This window comes from Rhinoderma darwinii, chromosome 13, assembly GCF_050947455.1.
Source record: "Rhinoderma darwinii isolate aRhiDar2 chromosome 13, aRhiDar2.hap1, whole genome shotgun sequence".
In the NCBI taxonomy this organism is placed as follows: domain Eukaryota; kingdom Metazoa; phylum Chordata; class Amphibia; order Anura; family Rhinodermatidae; genus Rhinoderma; species Rhinoderma darwinii.
In genome coordinates, this window is record NC_134699.1 from 41,791,551 (window position 1) to 41,810,118 (window position 18,568).

The 18,568-nt window shown below is 43.5% G+C and overlaps 1 protein-coding gene across 1 annotated transcript; it reads left to right on the forward strand.

The window, feature by feature from the left end:
- Positions 1 to 1,741: 1,741 nt before the first annotated feature.
- CCNDBP1 (cyclin D1 binding protein 1) lies at positions 1,742 to 17,139 on the forward strand. Its single transcript, XM_075846772.1, has 11 exons — positions 1,742 to 1,851; positions 3,222 to 3,281; positions 4,593 to 4,672; positions 6,475 to 6,556; positions 7,439 to 7,535; positions 7,618 to 7,691; positions 7,840 to 7,916; positions 9,105 to 9,358; positions 14,137 to 14,197; positions 15,270 to 15,316; positions 16,331 to 17,139. Exons 1-11 carry the CDS (start codon positions 1,794 to 1,796, stop codon positions 16,437 to 16,439), a joined length of 999 nt encoding a protein of 332 aa, XP_075702887.1. The 5' UTR covers positions 1,742 to 1,793; the 3' UTR covers positions 16,440 to 17,139.
- The last annotated feature ends 1,429 nt before the right edge of the window (positions 17,140 to 18,568 follow it).

Genomic DNA, 18,568 nt, shown 5'->3' on the forward strand with positions numbered 1-18,568 from the left:
CTTGCTACTGCTGGTAAAAACTTGTTACTGCCACCGGCCTCCTTGTATTAGGGTCAGCTTCTGGATTCATGGAGGGTGCACAGACTGCTTAGTGGACTTCATGCCGTGGTCAGGGCTGCCATCAGAAATTACCATAAAGTCAAAGTGTCTGGACCCCCCATTTCCAGAAGGGGGGGGTAAGAACAGAAAGTGGTGGGAGTCGAACTGGGGTGCATACTGGCATTTGGTCTGTGGAGAGGCAGGGTGAAAGCAGTATTTGGGCATGGGTTCTGTCGGAACAGAGCTCTGTGGCGGCAGGGGGGGGCTAACTGGGGGGGTACTCTGGCACCTGACGATCCTGACCCTGGGGCCCTGCTTAACAAGGCTAAGAGCTTCAGGACGTTGTATGCGCCATCGCACATAACGTTGAGATGCTAGCCAGCATCAGTCTTGTGAAGAAGGGCCCCAGCGTTAGTTACTTTTGGGGAGGGAACAGACCTGCAATATGATGGGGCCCGTTCCTTTCTCCAAATTAACTATGGGCAGCAACAATGGCGGTGCACAGGGGCGGCAGGCAAGGGCCCATTTAAAAAAAAATTTGGGCTGGGACAATGACGGGAGCACCAGCAGTACTGCCTTGATGGTAGCATCCAATAATGACGTGAAGTCCAGCACTTCTCGGATAAAATCTGTTTTCTCACTTAAAATATTGTTGGCTTTCTATACTAGTATTATATACCTGGCTTAGGAAAAAGTGTGCGCGGGGCGACACCTGCCAATCATAGTGAGCAGGGCCAGGGAAGCCTAGGGGGCCACCCAGCGGAATCCTCTTTAAGCCCAGCACATAATACTGTCCATGATGTGCCGGATGAGCACAGATTCTCCATCTTTGGCCTGCAGACAGCTTAGAAGCCAGCCTTCATTTAGAGATTGTGCTTCCCTAGTCCCGCTGTCTCCTTATCATACGCCAACAAATTATTGCCATACAACATGCAAACTATTGTGCCACACAGTGTGCATCTAATTGTGCCATACTCTACACAAATATTAGTGCCATATAATATTTAAATAATTGTGCCAAACTATATGCGGAAATATATTGGCTATAAATGCATGTTGAAGGCTATAAGCAGGGGGAATAAGCCTCCGCCGCCGGACACCGTTGGTGGCTCTTATCTACCTACGAACAAAGGGTGGGGCGGTGGGTGCTGAAATTAAATGTGCCCCATGCTTGTGAAGACGTCAGGGGACATTAGGGGTGCACCATACACATTAGATTGTTGACTTTTTATCTACGATCTATGGCCACTTTCTGTAAAGGTAGAAAAGTGGAGGAAAATAGAGAGGAAGGAAATAAGGGAAGAAGGAGAGCAGAGGAATATGTGGGTGGTGGGCCACCGTGAAGGAGAGGTTATTCTCCAGGGATTTGGGTACTTCTCAACCTACAAGTGTGATATTTACATGGCATTCCAGACAGCAGGTATGCCAGTCTAAGTAAATATGCCATTGTTAGTAAGCCTCTTCTTTGGCACCATGTCTTTCAGCAAAGCACAAGGAGCATGGCTCTAAGGAATCACTACGTGCCCTATTGTGCCAGTGCCAAATGGACATGATTACAGAGAAGAGCTTTTCTAGTATTATAATAAATAAATGAGACGATATTTCGTCCTCCACACGGTGAGGGCGCTCCAGAGCTTTTAAGCAACGTCTCTATGGTTGCCGCCCGTTCTTACTAGCGCCGCTCTATGATATGCGTTACATGTCGACCGTTCCCCCCGGTGTCTGTGATTAGTGTCTTATGGTTCCGGGCAAATATGGAGCCGCTGCGGAAACTGCTGGAGAATCTCCGTGCGATACAGGAGAAACTGCGAGGCAAGTCCATACTCTTCGTTCTCTCTCTGTGAACGTACTAACCACGGGGGAATCCGCAACATTGCGTGTCATTATCTGTGGGGTCGGGCATATGTGGGCACTTGTAGCCACAGGTCACGTTAGGCTGCAGTACTTCATAACAACTGTCCTATAGAGTGTCCGCAGGGTCCTGCAGTCTGTCACGTCATTAGTTACAAGCTAGTTCTAATTTATTTCAACTTTTTTTTTGTATATTGTTACTTCTTACATTTTATATGAATGGTTTTAGCAAATAAATGTGTCTTTACATCATGCAAAGTTATACAATTATCCCGTATACTTTCTGTATTTATTCCATGTGGTTTTCAAGATCTCTGCTAGCTGAAGTAAAAAAATAATTTATATATATATATATATATATATATATATATATATATACATTTTATTTTGCTTCAGCGGATGCAAATGTGTTGCACTTTTGGGGGTTATGTGTAACAAGGCATGCACAGGGCTTGTCCACACGGAACGGATTTACTAGCAGACAATCCGTTGTGGAAAATCCGCACCATTTCATGCGTCTTTTACTGCAGAAAATATTGCAGATTTTGCAGTGTTTTTTTTCTAGGCTGTATGAAAAACGAAGGAAACCCGTCCACTTTCTGCAGCAGTCATTGCCCTTCTGCGAAACTAAAAATTACGCACCGCAGGTGAATTTCTGGACTGAGTTTTTCCGCAGGGCATGGATAACATCTGCTCCATCACACCCACTTTTTCTGCTACTGTATTCCGCTGCGTATTTTCCGTCCGCAATTCCATTACGTGTGGACAAGCCCTTACACATACCTGCCAAGTGTGGAAACGCCTGTATGTGGCAGAAGTGCAGTGGACTCTGAATACATTCGTCGTGAGTCGCTCACGGCTCCGCATAGACGGGTGCAATGCGGTGATATCATCGCACCTGTCTGCGCCCTGAGCGCCAGCGCTATACAGTGAATAGTAGAGCAGGGAACTAACGCAGAACAGATACAGTGGATACCAGAGAAAAAAGCAAAATGTCAAGATGACATTGGTTATCTGCGCTGAGTTTCGCAGAATAGATCCTAGTATAAAAATAGGAAAACGTTCCATGAGGAAATGTTTGGGAACGCTTTCCTTCTTTGTTCCGGGTTCCATATAATAAATAGATGTAAATCAGAGAGAATGAGGGTAATTCTGAAGGTAGCGGAGCTGGTCCGCTGCAGATTTGCTGCATATTTCACCCTTTATATGCCTTTTCCGTTCACTGTGGGAAGTTTTCTTCTATGTTTGTTTGTAAATAAAAATTAAAAAAGGTAAACGACATGGCTCTTGAGGAAACCCTGACATTTTCACGTCCTCTTGTGTTTTTGCAGATGGGGAATCCAAGGAAAGTAACAATAGCTTTAATCCACAATTCTTCTGGAATACATTGGGTAAGAAGCGTTTTTTAGAGAAGTTGCATGACATCCAGCAGCTTGTGCTTTTATAAGCTTGTTGTCCATGTCCGTATAGGGGTGCGCTATATGGTTCATGAGAACTTTTAGTAAATAAGTTGTCCTCGGTGCGACTCTGAAATAGGGATGTCCCGATACCAGAATTTGGACTTCGATACCGATACTTTTTAGTATTGCGATTTTGATACCAAAACGATACTTTGCCAATAGTGATGGAAAAAAAAAGTTCTTCCATTTTCTGATGTGAGGCGCCACGTGTGATGAATTTTGAACGTGCCTCACATTAATTAACCCCAGCATGTTTCTCAGTCATAATGGGTTAATATGTAAGGTACATGATGGGGTTAATTACTATTAATGTGAGGCACATGGAGGTTAAATTCATCCTCGTGCCTCACAATAAGTGATAGAAAGCAGTTTTTATTTTATTTTTTTACAGCGTACACATCATAAATGATGCAAAAAAATTGTTGTGCAGGTTATTACGGCTGCGCCAATACCGAATGTGTTAATATTTTATGTATTGAGACTTATTTTAATGTTTATTGTAAAAAAACGTGTATGTGTATTTTTTTAAATTTAACATTACTTTGTTTTTACTTTCTTTTTAAACTTTAATGTACTGGTATATATCTATATTACAGTACATTAGCCTGTGGACGGATAATACACAGGCAGTTTTTAGGACATACCTCAGTATGCCCTAACAGGAAATATGGTAAGACAGCCCTGGGGTCCTTCAATGGACTCTAAGCTGTCTGCCCATATATGGTATGTCCCTCAATCGCGTCAGAGGGATTTCCTGTGACGCGATCCATATGGCATCCCCTTCACATTTTCCCCTTGAATGCCGCGGTCGGCTTTGATCACAGAATTCAGGAGAATAGCGGCGGAGAGGAGAGGTTTCTCTGATCTCTGACGTTAGAGCGGGGCTGCGGCTGTGTAATACAGACATTACCCCGCTCCTGATAGTAAGTGCACGCGCGGTCAGCATGAGTTGATGCGGCTGGCGCTGCACTAATGAGCGGCGGTTCAGGCACTGAAGACAGAATATGGGGGTGTTTTGCAGTGCGCCCGCCATGTTCGGTCTTCATTGCCGGCAATCATTAGTGCAGCGCCGGTCGCATCACCTCACGCTGACCGCGTGGACACACTTGTCATGACAATATTTTTATTATGTTTCTTTATACATTTTGTATGTTTCTTAAAAGTTTTATTGAAAGGTGTACGCTTTTTATCAAGCCATCATACACATGCCACAGATGTCATGTTGAACGTACTTCTTTGTAGAACAAGCATTTAAAGCCACTTCTCAGGAAGCCACTAAACTCAGCCTGGCTTACTCCAAGCCTCCGGTGCCGTCAGAAGAGGTGAGTGAGTCTGCTGGTGGAAGTCTATGTTGGGGGTCTTTGCTTATCCCATCTTTTGTGCCGTCATGTTTTTATCCATGAAGCTTTTTACCCACCACAAGTCACAGATTTTGTGTCTTTTGACCTCTTCCCTTTCCTTTTCTCTTACCAGACCGTGACATTGGATGTTACTAGCAGGCTCCTTACTCTTTATCTATAGTTACTTCATTTCTCAATGTATATGGCGCACCAATGTACTGTATTATGAAAACCTGTCCCATAGCCATTCCCTTCTGAACAAAGAAGTGTTATTTGGCTGTGTACCATTGCTATGGATTGAAGACTGTCGGAGCTTATAGAAAACATGAGGGAGTTTTCTTAGCTGCAGACACAGGGTTTGCTTACATGCAGGTGATTGGTTGGATGCCATTAATCTTATTGATGCCGATTGTGCTGTGATTTCCTGCTGTGTTAGGCTACATGCCCACAACCGCTGTTTTTTTGTCAGTGTGCTATACGTTTTTTGTTTTTTTTAACGTGTAGCACACTGATTTATTTCTATGGCCCCATACATTTTTTATGGATCTGTGTCGGGGCCGTGGGACTGGTCGTCAAGACTCAGAGTAAGTCCTATTCCTGTCCGTATTTGCAGCTCGGTCTCGCCCATTCAAATCTATAGTGTCGTGAAAACCACGCAGGGGGCACGGATGCTGTACACGTTTTGTGGGTGAGTTGCTATGCGACAGGAATCATGTGACCTTCTTGGGGTTGGGACAAGCTATTGACATTTCCTGCCTTCCAGGTTTTTGTTTTTTTGCGGATCCGTGAATACAGATGTAATATGCACCGTATTTGTTGACAAATAGAACGAATGCAGAGGACACACTAATAATACACGAACTGCAAAAACGGACAACGGATCCATTGTTTACAGGCCGCAAAATACAAATGGTTGCGTGCGTGTAGCCTTAGAGGGGGCTCTGAGCTGTTCACTTGACTTTTATGGAGACCTCCTATAATAAAATATCGATAAATTAAAATGTAAAAGCTGTTGATTTTGTCGAGACCTAGGCTACATGCACACGACCGTTTGTATTTCACAGCCTATGAACTACGGATCCGTTGTCTGTTTTTTTGCAGGCCGTGTGTCATTAGTGTGTCCTTCACATCCGTTCCGTATGTCCATGGTTTTCACGTTGCCGTAGACTAATGGGTGAGACCGAGACAGGAATAGGACCTGCTCTGAGTTTTGCTTGCTGGTCCCACAGCGTCCACATGGATCAGTGAAAAACAAGTTAGTGTGCATGGGGACATAGAAATGAATGGGCCAGTGTGCTATACATAAAAAAAAAAGGGTAGTACTCTGTTGAAAACAAAGTTCTTGTGCATGTAGCCTTAAAGTAGTTCCCCCTCATGCAGGAGGGTTTTTTCCCCAGGAAAGGGAAAGCAGGTTTCTTTTATGACCGCTTCAAAGGGGTTTTCCTATCTCATAAATGACTACTAGGTTCAGGTCCCACCTCTGACCACCACCTATTTGAAGTACAGGGGTCTACCTCGCCGCCACCAACTGCATCCATAGGGAGAATGATTGGAGAGGTGACGTTTATGTGCTTGGCTCCCTCAATTCACTTGTGTGGCAGTTACAGGATGGGTGCGGGTGGTACTTTTATGGTATATCCTGTGCCATAAATGCCTGAGACGTGTTCCTGACTTTAGACTCCCTTTGTGCAATACTGTGATTTTATATTGGTTGGGCCCATTCCAATGTAGGTATCATTAGTAGGTGTGTGAATAATATCTATATTTTTTTTATTTTTTTGTAGGACTGTCAAAAGTTAAGTGACGGGATTCTCACTGCTATTTTGGCAGCTTCCACTTTGTATTATTCCCTCCCAAAGGAGCAAGGTGAGCAATCGAGTATTATGACTTCTCCCTAGACATGTTAAAATGAAGTCCCGATACATCCTAGTTAGATGTTTGTCTATATTCCTGGCCATTGTTGGTCCGTTCACCCTGCAATTGGTGGGCACTTAAATATAAGTCTATGCAATTGAGGGGTTCAGTCCAAGTATATGAGGGTGTAAATATAATAGAGGCAACCTATGGAGCCCTTGGAGAGAGGGGGGCTGTTGTTTAAATTTTAATAGGTGGTAAGATCCTGTACAAGGATGTCGCGTCTCTACAGGGGCTGCAATTTTAGCAAACAAATGTAAAATGTACTAGTCCTAAAAATAGGATGGCTGTTTAAGGCTATGTTCACACTGAGTTTTTTTTTACAAGTTTTTTTGACGCGGAAACCGCGCCAAAAATTCCTCCCATTGATTTCAATGGGAGGCGGAGGCGTCTTTTTCCAGCGAGCGGTAAAACCGCCTCGCGGGAAAAAGAAGCGACATGCCCATTCTTCGGGCGTTTACGCCTCTGACCTCCCATTGACTTCAATGGGAGGCAGAGAAAGCGTATTTCGCTGCGTTTTATGCCCACGGTGCTCAATGGCCGCTTGCGAAAAACACCGCTAAAATCGGCGTGCAGGGAGAGGAAAATCTGCCTCAAACTTCCAAACGGAATTTTGAGGCAGGAATTGCGCCTGCAAAAAAAACTAAGAGTGAGGTGGTGTCAAGCAGAACCTGAAAGTGGCCTAATTTTTATCTTTGCTTTGGGACCCCCTGTTCATTGTTTACATCATTGGAGTATTAAAACTTGAAGTGCACTTGGAATCGTTTCTATACATACATTTTTTTTCTTTTCCTGATATGAAAATGGAATCCGTATGTCTTTTTTTCTATTCAGGTATCACATTACGTAAAACCGTGAGAGAGGCGGTGGCGGATATGATAGAAGGCACCATGCAGCTGATTGATGTCATCCTGAGCTCCCGCATACAGAGGTAGGATTGGCACCATTGTAAGAATTTATCATTGACTGGTTGACCTTGGTGACTGGATCTCCTCCTCACAATATCATTTTAGTTTGTCACAGGCACAGCTCGTATCCACGGGCAGCGTATGGGAAGCCTGTGATCACTTTCCACAAATCCCTAAAGGTAAATGAATACATCTCTCTGACTTAGTTCTGTGTTATTGCCCCCCAGCAGATGACCGCGTTACATCTCAGGCCTGTTTTCTCTATAGAAACCTAGTTCTCATTATAAATGTCCTGTTAAACCTCTGCCCCATTTCTTGCTTTTACAGATAACCATGCAGCAGTAGTTGGGATTATATCTGGTTATCTAGCCGTAGTGAAGGATGCTCTAGAAGAGATGGAAGAGGTATTTCTCTAATAGTTCTATAGGTGTAATGTATTACATGAGGCTTTTATTCATCTTCACTATGTTTATTTATCTAAGTTGTGCATATACACAGTTTTCAAATTCCTGCTTCGATAATCCCAACATTTCTTCTCATTGAGATACAATCGAGACACATGATGGATTAGATTTTATCTAATGAAAGCTTAATCTTATTGCCCATGGGAGGTTAGTTCACTTCCTTTATGCTCTTCCTTATTTATTAAGGAACACCCCTTGTTCTTTACCTTTAGGCTAGGGTTACACGGCGACTTTGGCCGCGACACAGATCACGTGGCCAAATGTGTACCGCTGCATGCATCGCACTTAATGGATGTCAATGTGGCCACGTTGCGACCCACTTGTTGCAGTGACTTTCGGTTGGCAGTCGAGGCTACCCTCGGGTCGCTACGCAGCCACATTGACTTTTATTATGTGTGGTGCGCGCAGGGGTACGCGACAATCTTTGGCCATGTAGCCCTAACCTAATTCTTATTTGTGTATTTGACTGTAACCATCTAATGTATGTAGCTTCTAAAGTTACTATCCTTCTGTTTTCTTAAAGAGCTTATCCACCTTGACATGTGCTCATAACTGTTCCTGTTCGTACTCTGTACTGTATTTCAGCAGTTTGTGTTCCTGAGCTTCTATTCCTGTTATTGGATACAGGAAGTTGCAACCATAGCTCGCCATTTTGGAGGCTAAGAAGAAATGTCACCTGGACATCCAGGCTATAAACCTGTGTACATGAACACTTCTTTATGCTTTCCTCTCTTCTCCATGTCTGTCAGTCTTGTGAATGTTTCTCGGAGTCATACACCCGTAGTTTGTTGTCATTTTAAATTGAATCCTGATGACCATTATTGTACTGTGATGATTCTAGTGGCATTCTTCTACACTGGTGCAAGTGATAATGTCTTATGTGCGATCACACTGATCATGGCTGATCTGCCCAGTTATGCAGCAGTAGGGGTGTTCAGGATGTATCACTGCTTAACTAGTCAGATTTGAAGTCTTGGAAACCTGTATGACCACCTCTAGAAGCTGTGGTTTATCTGTCCATATTGGCTGCTTTCAGCTTTCCTGGAAACAGCTATACGGTTGAGATAGCACCGTAGATAAAATGAGGTTCTCTATAAGTTGTCTTTATTACATCTCTTCACTTTGCAGGCTTTGGCAGGAGGAGAGGATCCTTTCAGTGACGTGTTAGACGATGATGATATGGGGGCTCGGGGGAACCAGGACACTTACTGGTCAGAGGCTGATCACAGGCTAATAGCCCCCTGCTTAGGCTTAATAAAAGCCTCTAAAGCTTGTATGAAGAAGGTGTTGAGTACTCTTAAGGCCCATGGCAAGGTGGAGACATCAGAACAAGTGGCACAACTAGATGACCTGACCGATATTACCCAGGAAGTCAGCCCCAGGTATAAAGAGACTTTTTTTTTTATACTGTGTTTTTTTTTTTTGTGTTTTTTTTTGTTTTTTACCAATGAAACCTCCTAAGATATATTTGAAAACAAGATCAAAAATACTTTTTGCACTTTTGTTACCCTGTTAAGGGTCCTAGAGTCCCTTTTCTGCTTCAGTCCTGTTTGGGGTACTCAAGTATCGGCTAGCCCTGCAAATATTTTTATTTTCTTTTTACATTCCTGTTAAAGAACTTCTCTGGTTTGGACAATCGCTGCTTATTAGAAGTTTTCCTTGACCATAAACTGATCCCCCTCCGCTGGAACCCCCACTGATGAGTCGTAATCTGTGGGAAAATCTGGGAGTAAGTGTTCAATTTCCCCCACGGGAAATTAAGCATTACACCGTGTCAATTGACATCAATGGGTTGTTGAAAGTAACTGCTCGACACTCTGGCCAAGAGATGAGGGTCTTAAACAGATGACCCCCCCCCCCCCCCTTTTTTTTTCTTTCTTGTAATTCGTTTTATTTCAAAGAGTTTCATAGCAAGGAATAGAACTCGTAGCACAAATCAGGGCAAACACGCCCTATCACAGTAATTAAAATGATAGGTACATAACGAATAGCAAGAAATATACATGAGAATTGTAAGTACAATGGCATTCATCAGCATATCAGTCCAGTAATAAACCAGGGAAGCATCCAGAAGGGTACATTGGGTAGCATTCAATAACCGAAACAAAAAACTGGGATACAGGCTTAGTCACAAATACGATCAAGTTAAACCAACATTCCCCTTCAATTAGAGGTCCGAAGATAATGTATTAGGAGAAGCAAACCATACCCCCCTAATTTTGTTAAACTTATTTGGCAACCACTCTTGTAATGAATAACTTTCTCAAACGGTAGCATATTATTGATCAGTGCCACCCATTGGGAAACCTTGGGGGCTATAGCGGCCATCCACCTCAGGGCAATGGCTTTACGTGCCATAGATAAGGATTCCCGTATGAACATCTGTTGAGGAAACTACCCTCGGCCTTAAGGATTCCCAGGAAACAGATCTTGGGGTCTAGCATTATGGGGGTTTCTAAGAGGGAGTTAATGAAACGTACCACCTCCGTTCAAAATCTGTATACCTGAGGACATTCCCACACCAGGTGCCAAAAACCAGCATGATCAGCCGCACATCTATGACAATGGGAGGAGGGTAGTCTACCTGCTCTGTGTAAGCGTATCAGTGTCATTTATGCATGGTGGGTAATGTATAGCTGTGACAAGCGATTAGTGGCCGCAGGAGACACCAGCAGATGCGAGCCCAGCGCCTCCCCCACTCCTCTGAAAGGGATGGGATATTCTGTAACCATTGCAATTTGGCAGGGGGAAGGCGGCTGTCATGGAATTTAGAAAGGAAGTCCCCATATATTTGAGAGGCGCTGACCATCTGTGTATGTGAGGTAAAGTTTGAAATCATGGACGGGGAACCCACAGGGCACACTGGTAATTGGGAGTTGAGTCTGCAAGGCATGCCTGAATTGGAGAAACCTGAAAAAAGCCAAGTTTGGTAACTCATATTTGGTTCGTGGTTGGGCAAAAGACATCCAAGCACCAGCCTCAATTAAGTGTCCCAGACAGGTAATACCTCTCCCACTCCAAAACCCCCTGCCCTGAACCATCTGTAACTCCTGCGGTAGTGGATTGTCCCACAGCAGCCACGTAGACATTGGACCCGAGGAATTTGCATATAAGCTTTTCACCTGCCTCCACACCTGTCTAGCAAGGGAATGTAATGGGGTGAGGTCCCCCTGAGATCTCAGATAATTACCCCCCCCCCTCAAAATATGCTTGTAATCGCCCCCCCTACCCAAGTGGGACTGTATTAACAACGGACTGTAATGCAAGCCATGTGCGAATATACCGAAGTTGGGCAGCCAGGTAATACAAATGAAAATGCGGTAGAGCTAGACCTCCCTGCTCCTTGGTGTATCTCAGTGTGACATTTCTCAGCTTAACCCTGGAAGCATGCCATCTGAATGAAAGTAAGATACTATCTAAGGTCTTGAAAAAAGGCCTGGGTAATATGGCAACAAGAATGTTGCAGGGTGTAGAAAAGTTTAGGGAGGATAATTATTTTGCTTAGGTCGATCCTACCTACCACGGAAATAGGAGGGGTAATGTTCCGACTATAAAATTCTGAGGCCCAAGGTGCGGTATCAACCACAGGTATCTGAAACTAGTGGAAGGAACCAGAGGGAGGCAGCGGGAAGCAACCACCGCTGGGTCTGCATCTATAAGGTATAAAGCCGACGTATACCAATTGATGAGGAGGCCGAAGTAAGAGCCAAACTCTTCAATCAGATGGGTCGCAACTGTCAAAGAGTTGGCTGTATCACACAAACAGAATTAAGTCGTCCGCATAAAATTCCAGACGAGATTCCACTCCATTCCTTACCAGTCCTCTAATATCGGGAGCAGCACGTATCCGGATGGCCAGCGCTTCCATTGCAATAGGAAACCGTGTAGGGGAAAGGGGACACCCTACCTCATACCCCGACCCAAAAGACAAGGAGAGGAAAGGTGGCCATTGGTAAGAATCCTAGCCTCCGGGTGAACATATAACAGTCGAACCCATCTTATAAAGTTTGACTCGAAGCCAAATGCTTCTAAACAGGCCCACAAGAACCTCCACTCCAAGGAGTCAAAAGCTTTGGCTGCATCAAGCGAAACCAAAACTCTGTCACCTGTCACATCGTGTTGCACAAAATTATGTATAAGGACCTTCCCCAAGTTAATGGTGGTGGATTTCCCTGGCATAAAGCAAGTTTGGTCAGGTTGTATAATGGAAAGTAAGACTTGGTTAAGACATACAGTCACAATTCAATAGTGAAATTGGTCTATACGAACCATATTCTAGTGGGTCTTTACCTGGTTTGGGGAGAACAATAATAGAGACTTCATAAAGGGACGATGGGAGTATGCCAGTCTCAAAGCTATGAGGGGTTAAGTCCTTAGCATACCTCTTATATACATCAGGTGGGAGCCCGTCTGGGCATGGGGCTTTGCCCAATGGGAGGCGGGCAATAGCCTCCAAGACCTCCTTTTCAGAGATCGGGGCTTCCATAAATGCTAATTGTGTCTCATCCAACCGGGGGAAGGTGATCTCATCTAAATATTGTCGTATTTCAGAGTCAGACGTGTGTGTGTGTGTGTGTGTGTGTGTGTATATAATAGTCCTTCTCAATGAATTAGAATATCATCAAAAAGTTCATTTATTTCAGTAATTCAATTAAAAAAGTGAAACTCCTATATTATATATATTCATTACACACAGAGAGTGATCTATTTCCAGCATTTTTTTTCTTTTAATGTGGATGATTATGGCTAACCGTTAATGAAAACCCAAAATTTAGTATCTCAGAAAATTAGAATATTAAATAAGCCCAATTTCAAAACATTTCCTGTTAGATGGCTGCTCTGACTCTGGACTTATATAGTTAGTACGGCTGAAAAAAGACACATGTCCATCAAGTTCAACACAGTGGACCAACACTGCTGCTCAGTGTCCAAAGTCCTGTTTTCAAATGGAAGTAAATTTTGCATTTCATTGGGAAATCTCGGTCCCAGAGTCTGGAGGAAGAGTGGAGAGGCGTCAATCCAAGTGTCTTGCGGTCCGGTGTGAAGTTTCCACAGTCAGTGATGGTTTGGGGGGCCATGTCATCTGCTGGTGTTGGTCCACTGTGTTATATGAAGTCCAGAGTCAATGCAGCTGCCTAGCAGGAAATTTTAGAGCACTTCATGCTTCCCTCTGCTGACAAGCTTTATGGAGATGCTGATTTCATTTTCCATCAGGACTTGGCACCTGCCCACACTGCCAAAAGTACCAATACCTGGTGTAATAACCACAGTATCACTGCGCTTGATTGGCCAGCAAACTCGCCTGACCTAAACCCCATAGAGAATCTATGGGATATTGTCAAGAGGAAAATGAGACACCAGACCCAACAATGCAGACGAGCTGAAGGCCAATATCAAAGCAACCTGGGCTTCCATAACTCCTCAGCAGTGCCACAGGCTGATCGCCCCCATACCAAGCCTCATTGATGCAGTAATTCATGTAAAAGGAGCCCCGACCAAGTATTGAGGGCAGATACTGGACATACTTTTCAGTAAGCCAACATTTCGGTATTAAAAATAATTTTTGAAATTGGGCTGATTATGATATTCTAATTTTCTGAGACACTAAATTTTCGGTTTTCATTAACTGTTACCATAATCATCAACATTAGACGAAAAAAGATGCTGGAAATAAATCACTGTGTGTAATGAATCTATATAATGAGTTTCACTTTTTGAATTGAATTATTGAAATAAATTTAACTTTTTGATATTCAAATTTGTTGAGATGGACTAGTGTGTTTGTGTGTATGTATGTATATATATATATATATATATATATATATATATATATATATGTATGTATAGATTTGTGTATAGAACGCTCAATTAGGCAAAGGCAGTAAAACAAAAAAAAAAACTGCTATCTTCTCTCTGGAAAAGAAGTCCGGAAAGTATTGTCTGTATTGTGGTAGGGTATTGTGACTTGCAACAGAAAAATTGGAGGAAATCAAAATATGCTGGAAATTCTCGTAGTGACATGCATGTTTTATTCTTTCCTATTGTAAAAAGTCATATGCAAGCTACATGAAAATTCCATGTGATTTCTGTTACCTACTGGACTACTAGAATTATTAGGACACATATATATATATTTTTTGTTTCCTCTCCTTTTGGGTAGTGTGGATGAACTGGCTCTAAGCATGTACCCGCCAATGAACCACCCAGGTGTACGGTTTAATGTAAGTATTTTCCTTCTGGAATTTGCGTTCTTTGCACCCAGCATTGATCTGATTTTATCCAGTCTAGAGCTCGTGTATGTGCCTCACTTGTTCCCTGCTCTCATCACATACATTTAAAGGGGTTATCCGGGGACCAAAAATTGCATTAATATTTTTATATTAGAAGAAGATACTTACTAATGTACTTTAATTTAAAATTTGGTACTAAATCGTGCAGTTCAAACCCGTTGTATTGATCCCGGAAGTCCTGTAGCTTTTCTAATATTGATGACGCGCCGACATGGCCCCACGTGAGGGCTTGCTTTCTGTGCTGTTCATGTCGGCGTGTTATCAATAGCATGACCGCAAGGGGCTGTCACATTGCCTATTGCTGGAGCCCCCGAGCAGAGCACCAGTTAGCGCTTTGCTCAGGACTCCAGTACTGCTCCTGACGTTTGGTCAGTGACTTCAGGGGTTTCCTATCAATGGAGGTCCTGAACAGAGCATCAGCTGATGCTCTGCCCGGGGACTCCAGCACTGCTCCCGACATCACTGTCCATATATGGACCGTGACGTTGGCAGGAGTGCTTGAGTCCCAGGGCAGAGCATCAGCTGATGCTGTACTCGGGATCTCCAGCGATGGGAAACCCCTGAAGCCACTGACCATGTTGGGAGCAGTTCTGGAGTCCCGAGCAAAGCGCTAGCTGGTGCTCTGCTCGGGGACTCCAGCAATAGGCAATGTGACAGCCCCTTGCGGTCATGCCATTGATAACACACCGACACGAACAGCACAGAAATCAAGCCCTCAGTCATATGGGACCGTGTCGGCGCATCATCAATATTAGAAAAGCTACAGGACTTCCTGGAACAATTCACCGGGTTTAAATGGCACAATTTAGTACCGAATATTAAATTAAAGTACATTAGTAAGTGACTTCTTTTTACATAAAAATATAAATGCAATTTGTGGTCCCGGTAACCACCTTTAACATTGTGCTCTCCTTTTTGTTCTCTCGTTCATTCCTGTGACTTCATTGCCATTTGTATATTTTGTTCACTTGACTAACCTAAATTATTTCCTTTCATTTTACAGGCGGCTAAGTTATCCTCTGTGTTGAAGAAAGTGCTCGAGATAACAAGGTGTGTATATATTTATATATATTAACCCCCCCCCCCCCCCCCCATAAAATACTTCCTTTTTATATTGTGCTCTCTAGCTTTAGGTAGCAGCAACCATCTTCCAAGGAGAAATCCTCGTGGTAAAAGTGCTGGTGGCACATCATGAGTATGGGATATGTAGTATGTGGCATGTTTTGAAGTATACCTCCGATTTATATAGAGAAAAGATTATAGTGGAGGATTGTGCGCAGTCTTATTTTTTTGAAATAACTTGCATAGCAGATTCCTTCTCCAAATAGCTACACTGACTGGCCGCGGTCCATGCTGCGAACTGCTCACATCTATGCAGTGTACATGATGCTCTGTACAGGGTATCTAATATACAGATAATGCTGATTATTTATACTGTTGTGGCGTTGGGAGTTTATTCCTGTCCATCAGTATACAATGAGAAGAGCTATGAAGTAGGAGTCCTGCTGTGCCTCCTAGGCTCTAATCTCCAGTATAGGAGCCAGCACTGTAGAATGTAATGTGATTCTATGGTACTGGAGACCGCGCAGGACACTGTCTCTGACTGCAGAATTATGGAAAGCCCGCAGCATGGACCGTGGCCGGCCGGTGATGTTATTTAGAGAGAGAATCAGCTTTGCAAGTTATAGAGAAAAACAATTCTTGTGCACACCCTGGCATTATAATAATTTCTCTCTAATTGGAGGTACATGATAAAATAAATAAAAATGAAAAATATTTAAATATATTTTTGTGTTTAAATTATCAGAGATTAGAGGCCTCTCGAATTGCTTGTTAGCCTGTGTTCCTATGACAACACTTTCCATGCTCTGGCATTTCATTGTTGTCACAGGGTCACACAGCAACTGAATCCAGCTATCGTCCATCTAGCACGGGCAACAAAATCGAAGAATAGATTTGTTTGGTGCCAAACGGCTAATTTACAGTATTTGGTTTACAACTTCTGGCCTATTTAGAGTTTAATATTTAATGCAAAATGGTCGTTGTTTTTTTTTTTTTTTCCAGTGCCAGCCATGTTTGCCCTGATACAGAATCCAACTGGGTCCAGTTCCTACACAATGCCATTGACCACAATATGAACAAAGTGAAAAGCCTGACACAGGATGCTCTCTAACGTTTGCCTACATCATTGCTGGAATTCGCTACTGCCAATCATTGTCTTGTCTCCGGCAAGTAAAGTCAGCAGCTCGTATAAGCAAAAGCCAAACCGGCAGAAGCCCGGGACCCCTCATCAGAGTCACCGGTGGGCTGGAAGATCGATGATACTTGATGACTTATCACATACAAATGTGTTTGAGATGTTTTATATAGAGATCCATATGCGAGGGACAGCTTTCTCCTCTTCACAGATGTCTCATGTATGAAGAGACCTCTGCTGCTTGAAGACGGAGCAGGTGTAGACCCCTATAACTCGCATATCTGGAGCACTGATAGTACTTTGAAGCAGGCAGACCCGTTACATTATAATAAAAACAAATTTATTGATATAGATTCTATCTAATTATTTAATGTGGTGACATTTTAGGAGCCCCTCTTATCAGATGCTAAGTCTTGTTAACAGAAAACCGATATACAGAGAAATGTATGATGCCCCCGGGCACTGCTTCATAAGAGCCCAGTTTGGAGGAGCCACTGCTTTTTCCAGCCTTGGAATTAGTGCAGTGTTTGCAGAGTACCATGGATGGCTGATTGCTGCCACTTCCCGTCTTCTTGCTGTCAGTGGAAGATGTAGATTTCTTAGCTGGAGAGGGGTGTAAATAAAACGTGGCTTTATATCAAAGTGTTTTCAGTAAATAAAGATCTTATTATTGTCATCCTCTTGGTTTTATGAGGTGCATCTATATATACGTTTTGTGTTTTTATTGGAGAACCCTATTAGTTTATTGTAAGACCGTATCCGGCTAAAGCTGCTGAGCAACTATATTATGGCAACATTCACACCCGTAGGAATGTATTGATTTCCCCAAAAATGATGTTCTACAGACAAACCGATAGGAATCAGTGGAAATATTGCATGATCATAATATTCACTCAGGCTGGTACCACCTCACGTTTGCACCAGGCTTTTCAAAGGTTACTTCGGCTGTGATGGGATAACTTCGACCCCTCTCGAAGAGATGGGGGTCTGGGTGCCCTTCTTCAGCTAACCCCAACAGATCAAAACTTCTGATATGTCACTACGACATGTCAAAACTTTTAGGAAACGACAGTTACTCTTTAAAGGGTAACTAAATGTTCGACAAACTTTTGACATGTCATAGTGACATGTCAGAAGTTTTTATTGGTGGGGGTCTGAGCACGGAGACCCCCACCAATTGCTAAAATGAAGCGGCAGAAGTGCTCGTGTGAGCGCAGAGCCGATTTTAGTTTCTGTTCGGCTTTTTCCGGAAATCATTGTAGCGGTGTACGGACTCAATAGAAAGTCTATGAGCCCGTACTCCGATACATCGGCTTTCTGGAAAAACCCAAACCGAAATGAAGCGGCTCAGCGCTCACACAAACGCTTCTGCTGCTTTGTTTTAGCGATTGGTGGGGGTCTCCGTGCTGGACCCCCACCATTCAAAACTTATGACATGTCCCTATGACATGTCATAAGTTTGTTGAACATTTAGTTACCCATTAAAGAGAACCTTTCACCTCCCCATACACGTGCAGCATGTAATGGGCAGGGCTGCACAAACTCTGAGGCACTTTAAATTTTTATTTTTTTCTACCTTCCTCAGTTATTTAGATATCGGTGCCGTTATATTTGGAGCCCGATATTTAAATAACCCCCTGAACAGTCAACGGGGCGTGTACTTCAAGGGGGCGTGTTCCTATGGCTGTGACACTGCCCAATCAGATATGGACAGTGTTACAGCAAAAGCGAGGAGAAAGAGAGTGTGCGCGCCCGCTCCCTCACTCTTCAGCTTTGAAGATCAGTCTTCTGCCGAACTGGCAAGGGGGCGTGTCACTGCTACGGGCAGTGTAAGAGCTGGGGAGCGCTTACTGTCCGTAGCAGAGACACACCCCTTGCCAGTTCGGCAGAAGACTGATCTTCAAAGCTGAAGAGTGAGGGAGCGGGCGCGCACACTCCTCGCTTTTGATGTAACACTGTCCATATCTGGACAGTGTCACAGCCATAGTACAACGCCCCGTTGACTGTTCAGGGGGTTATTTAAATATCGGGGGCGCCAAATATAACGGCACCGATATCTAAATAATGGAGGGAGGTAGAAAAAAAATGTAAAGTGCCCCAGGGTT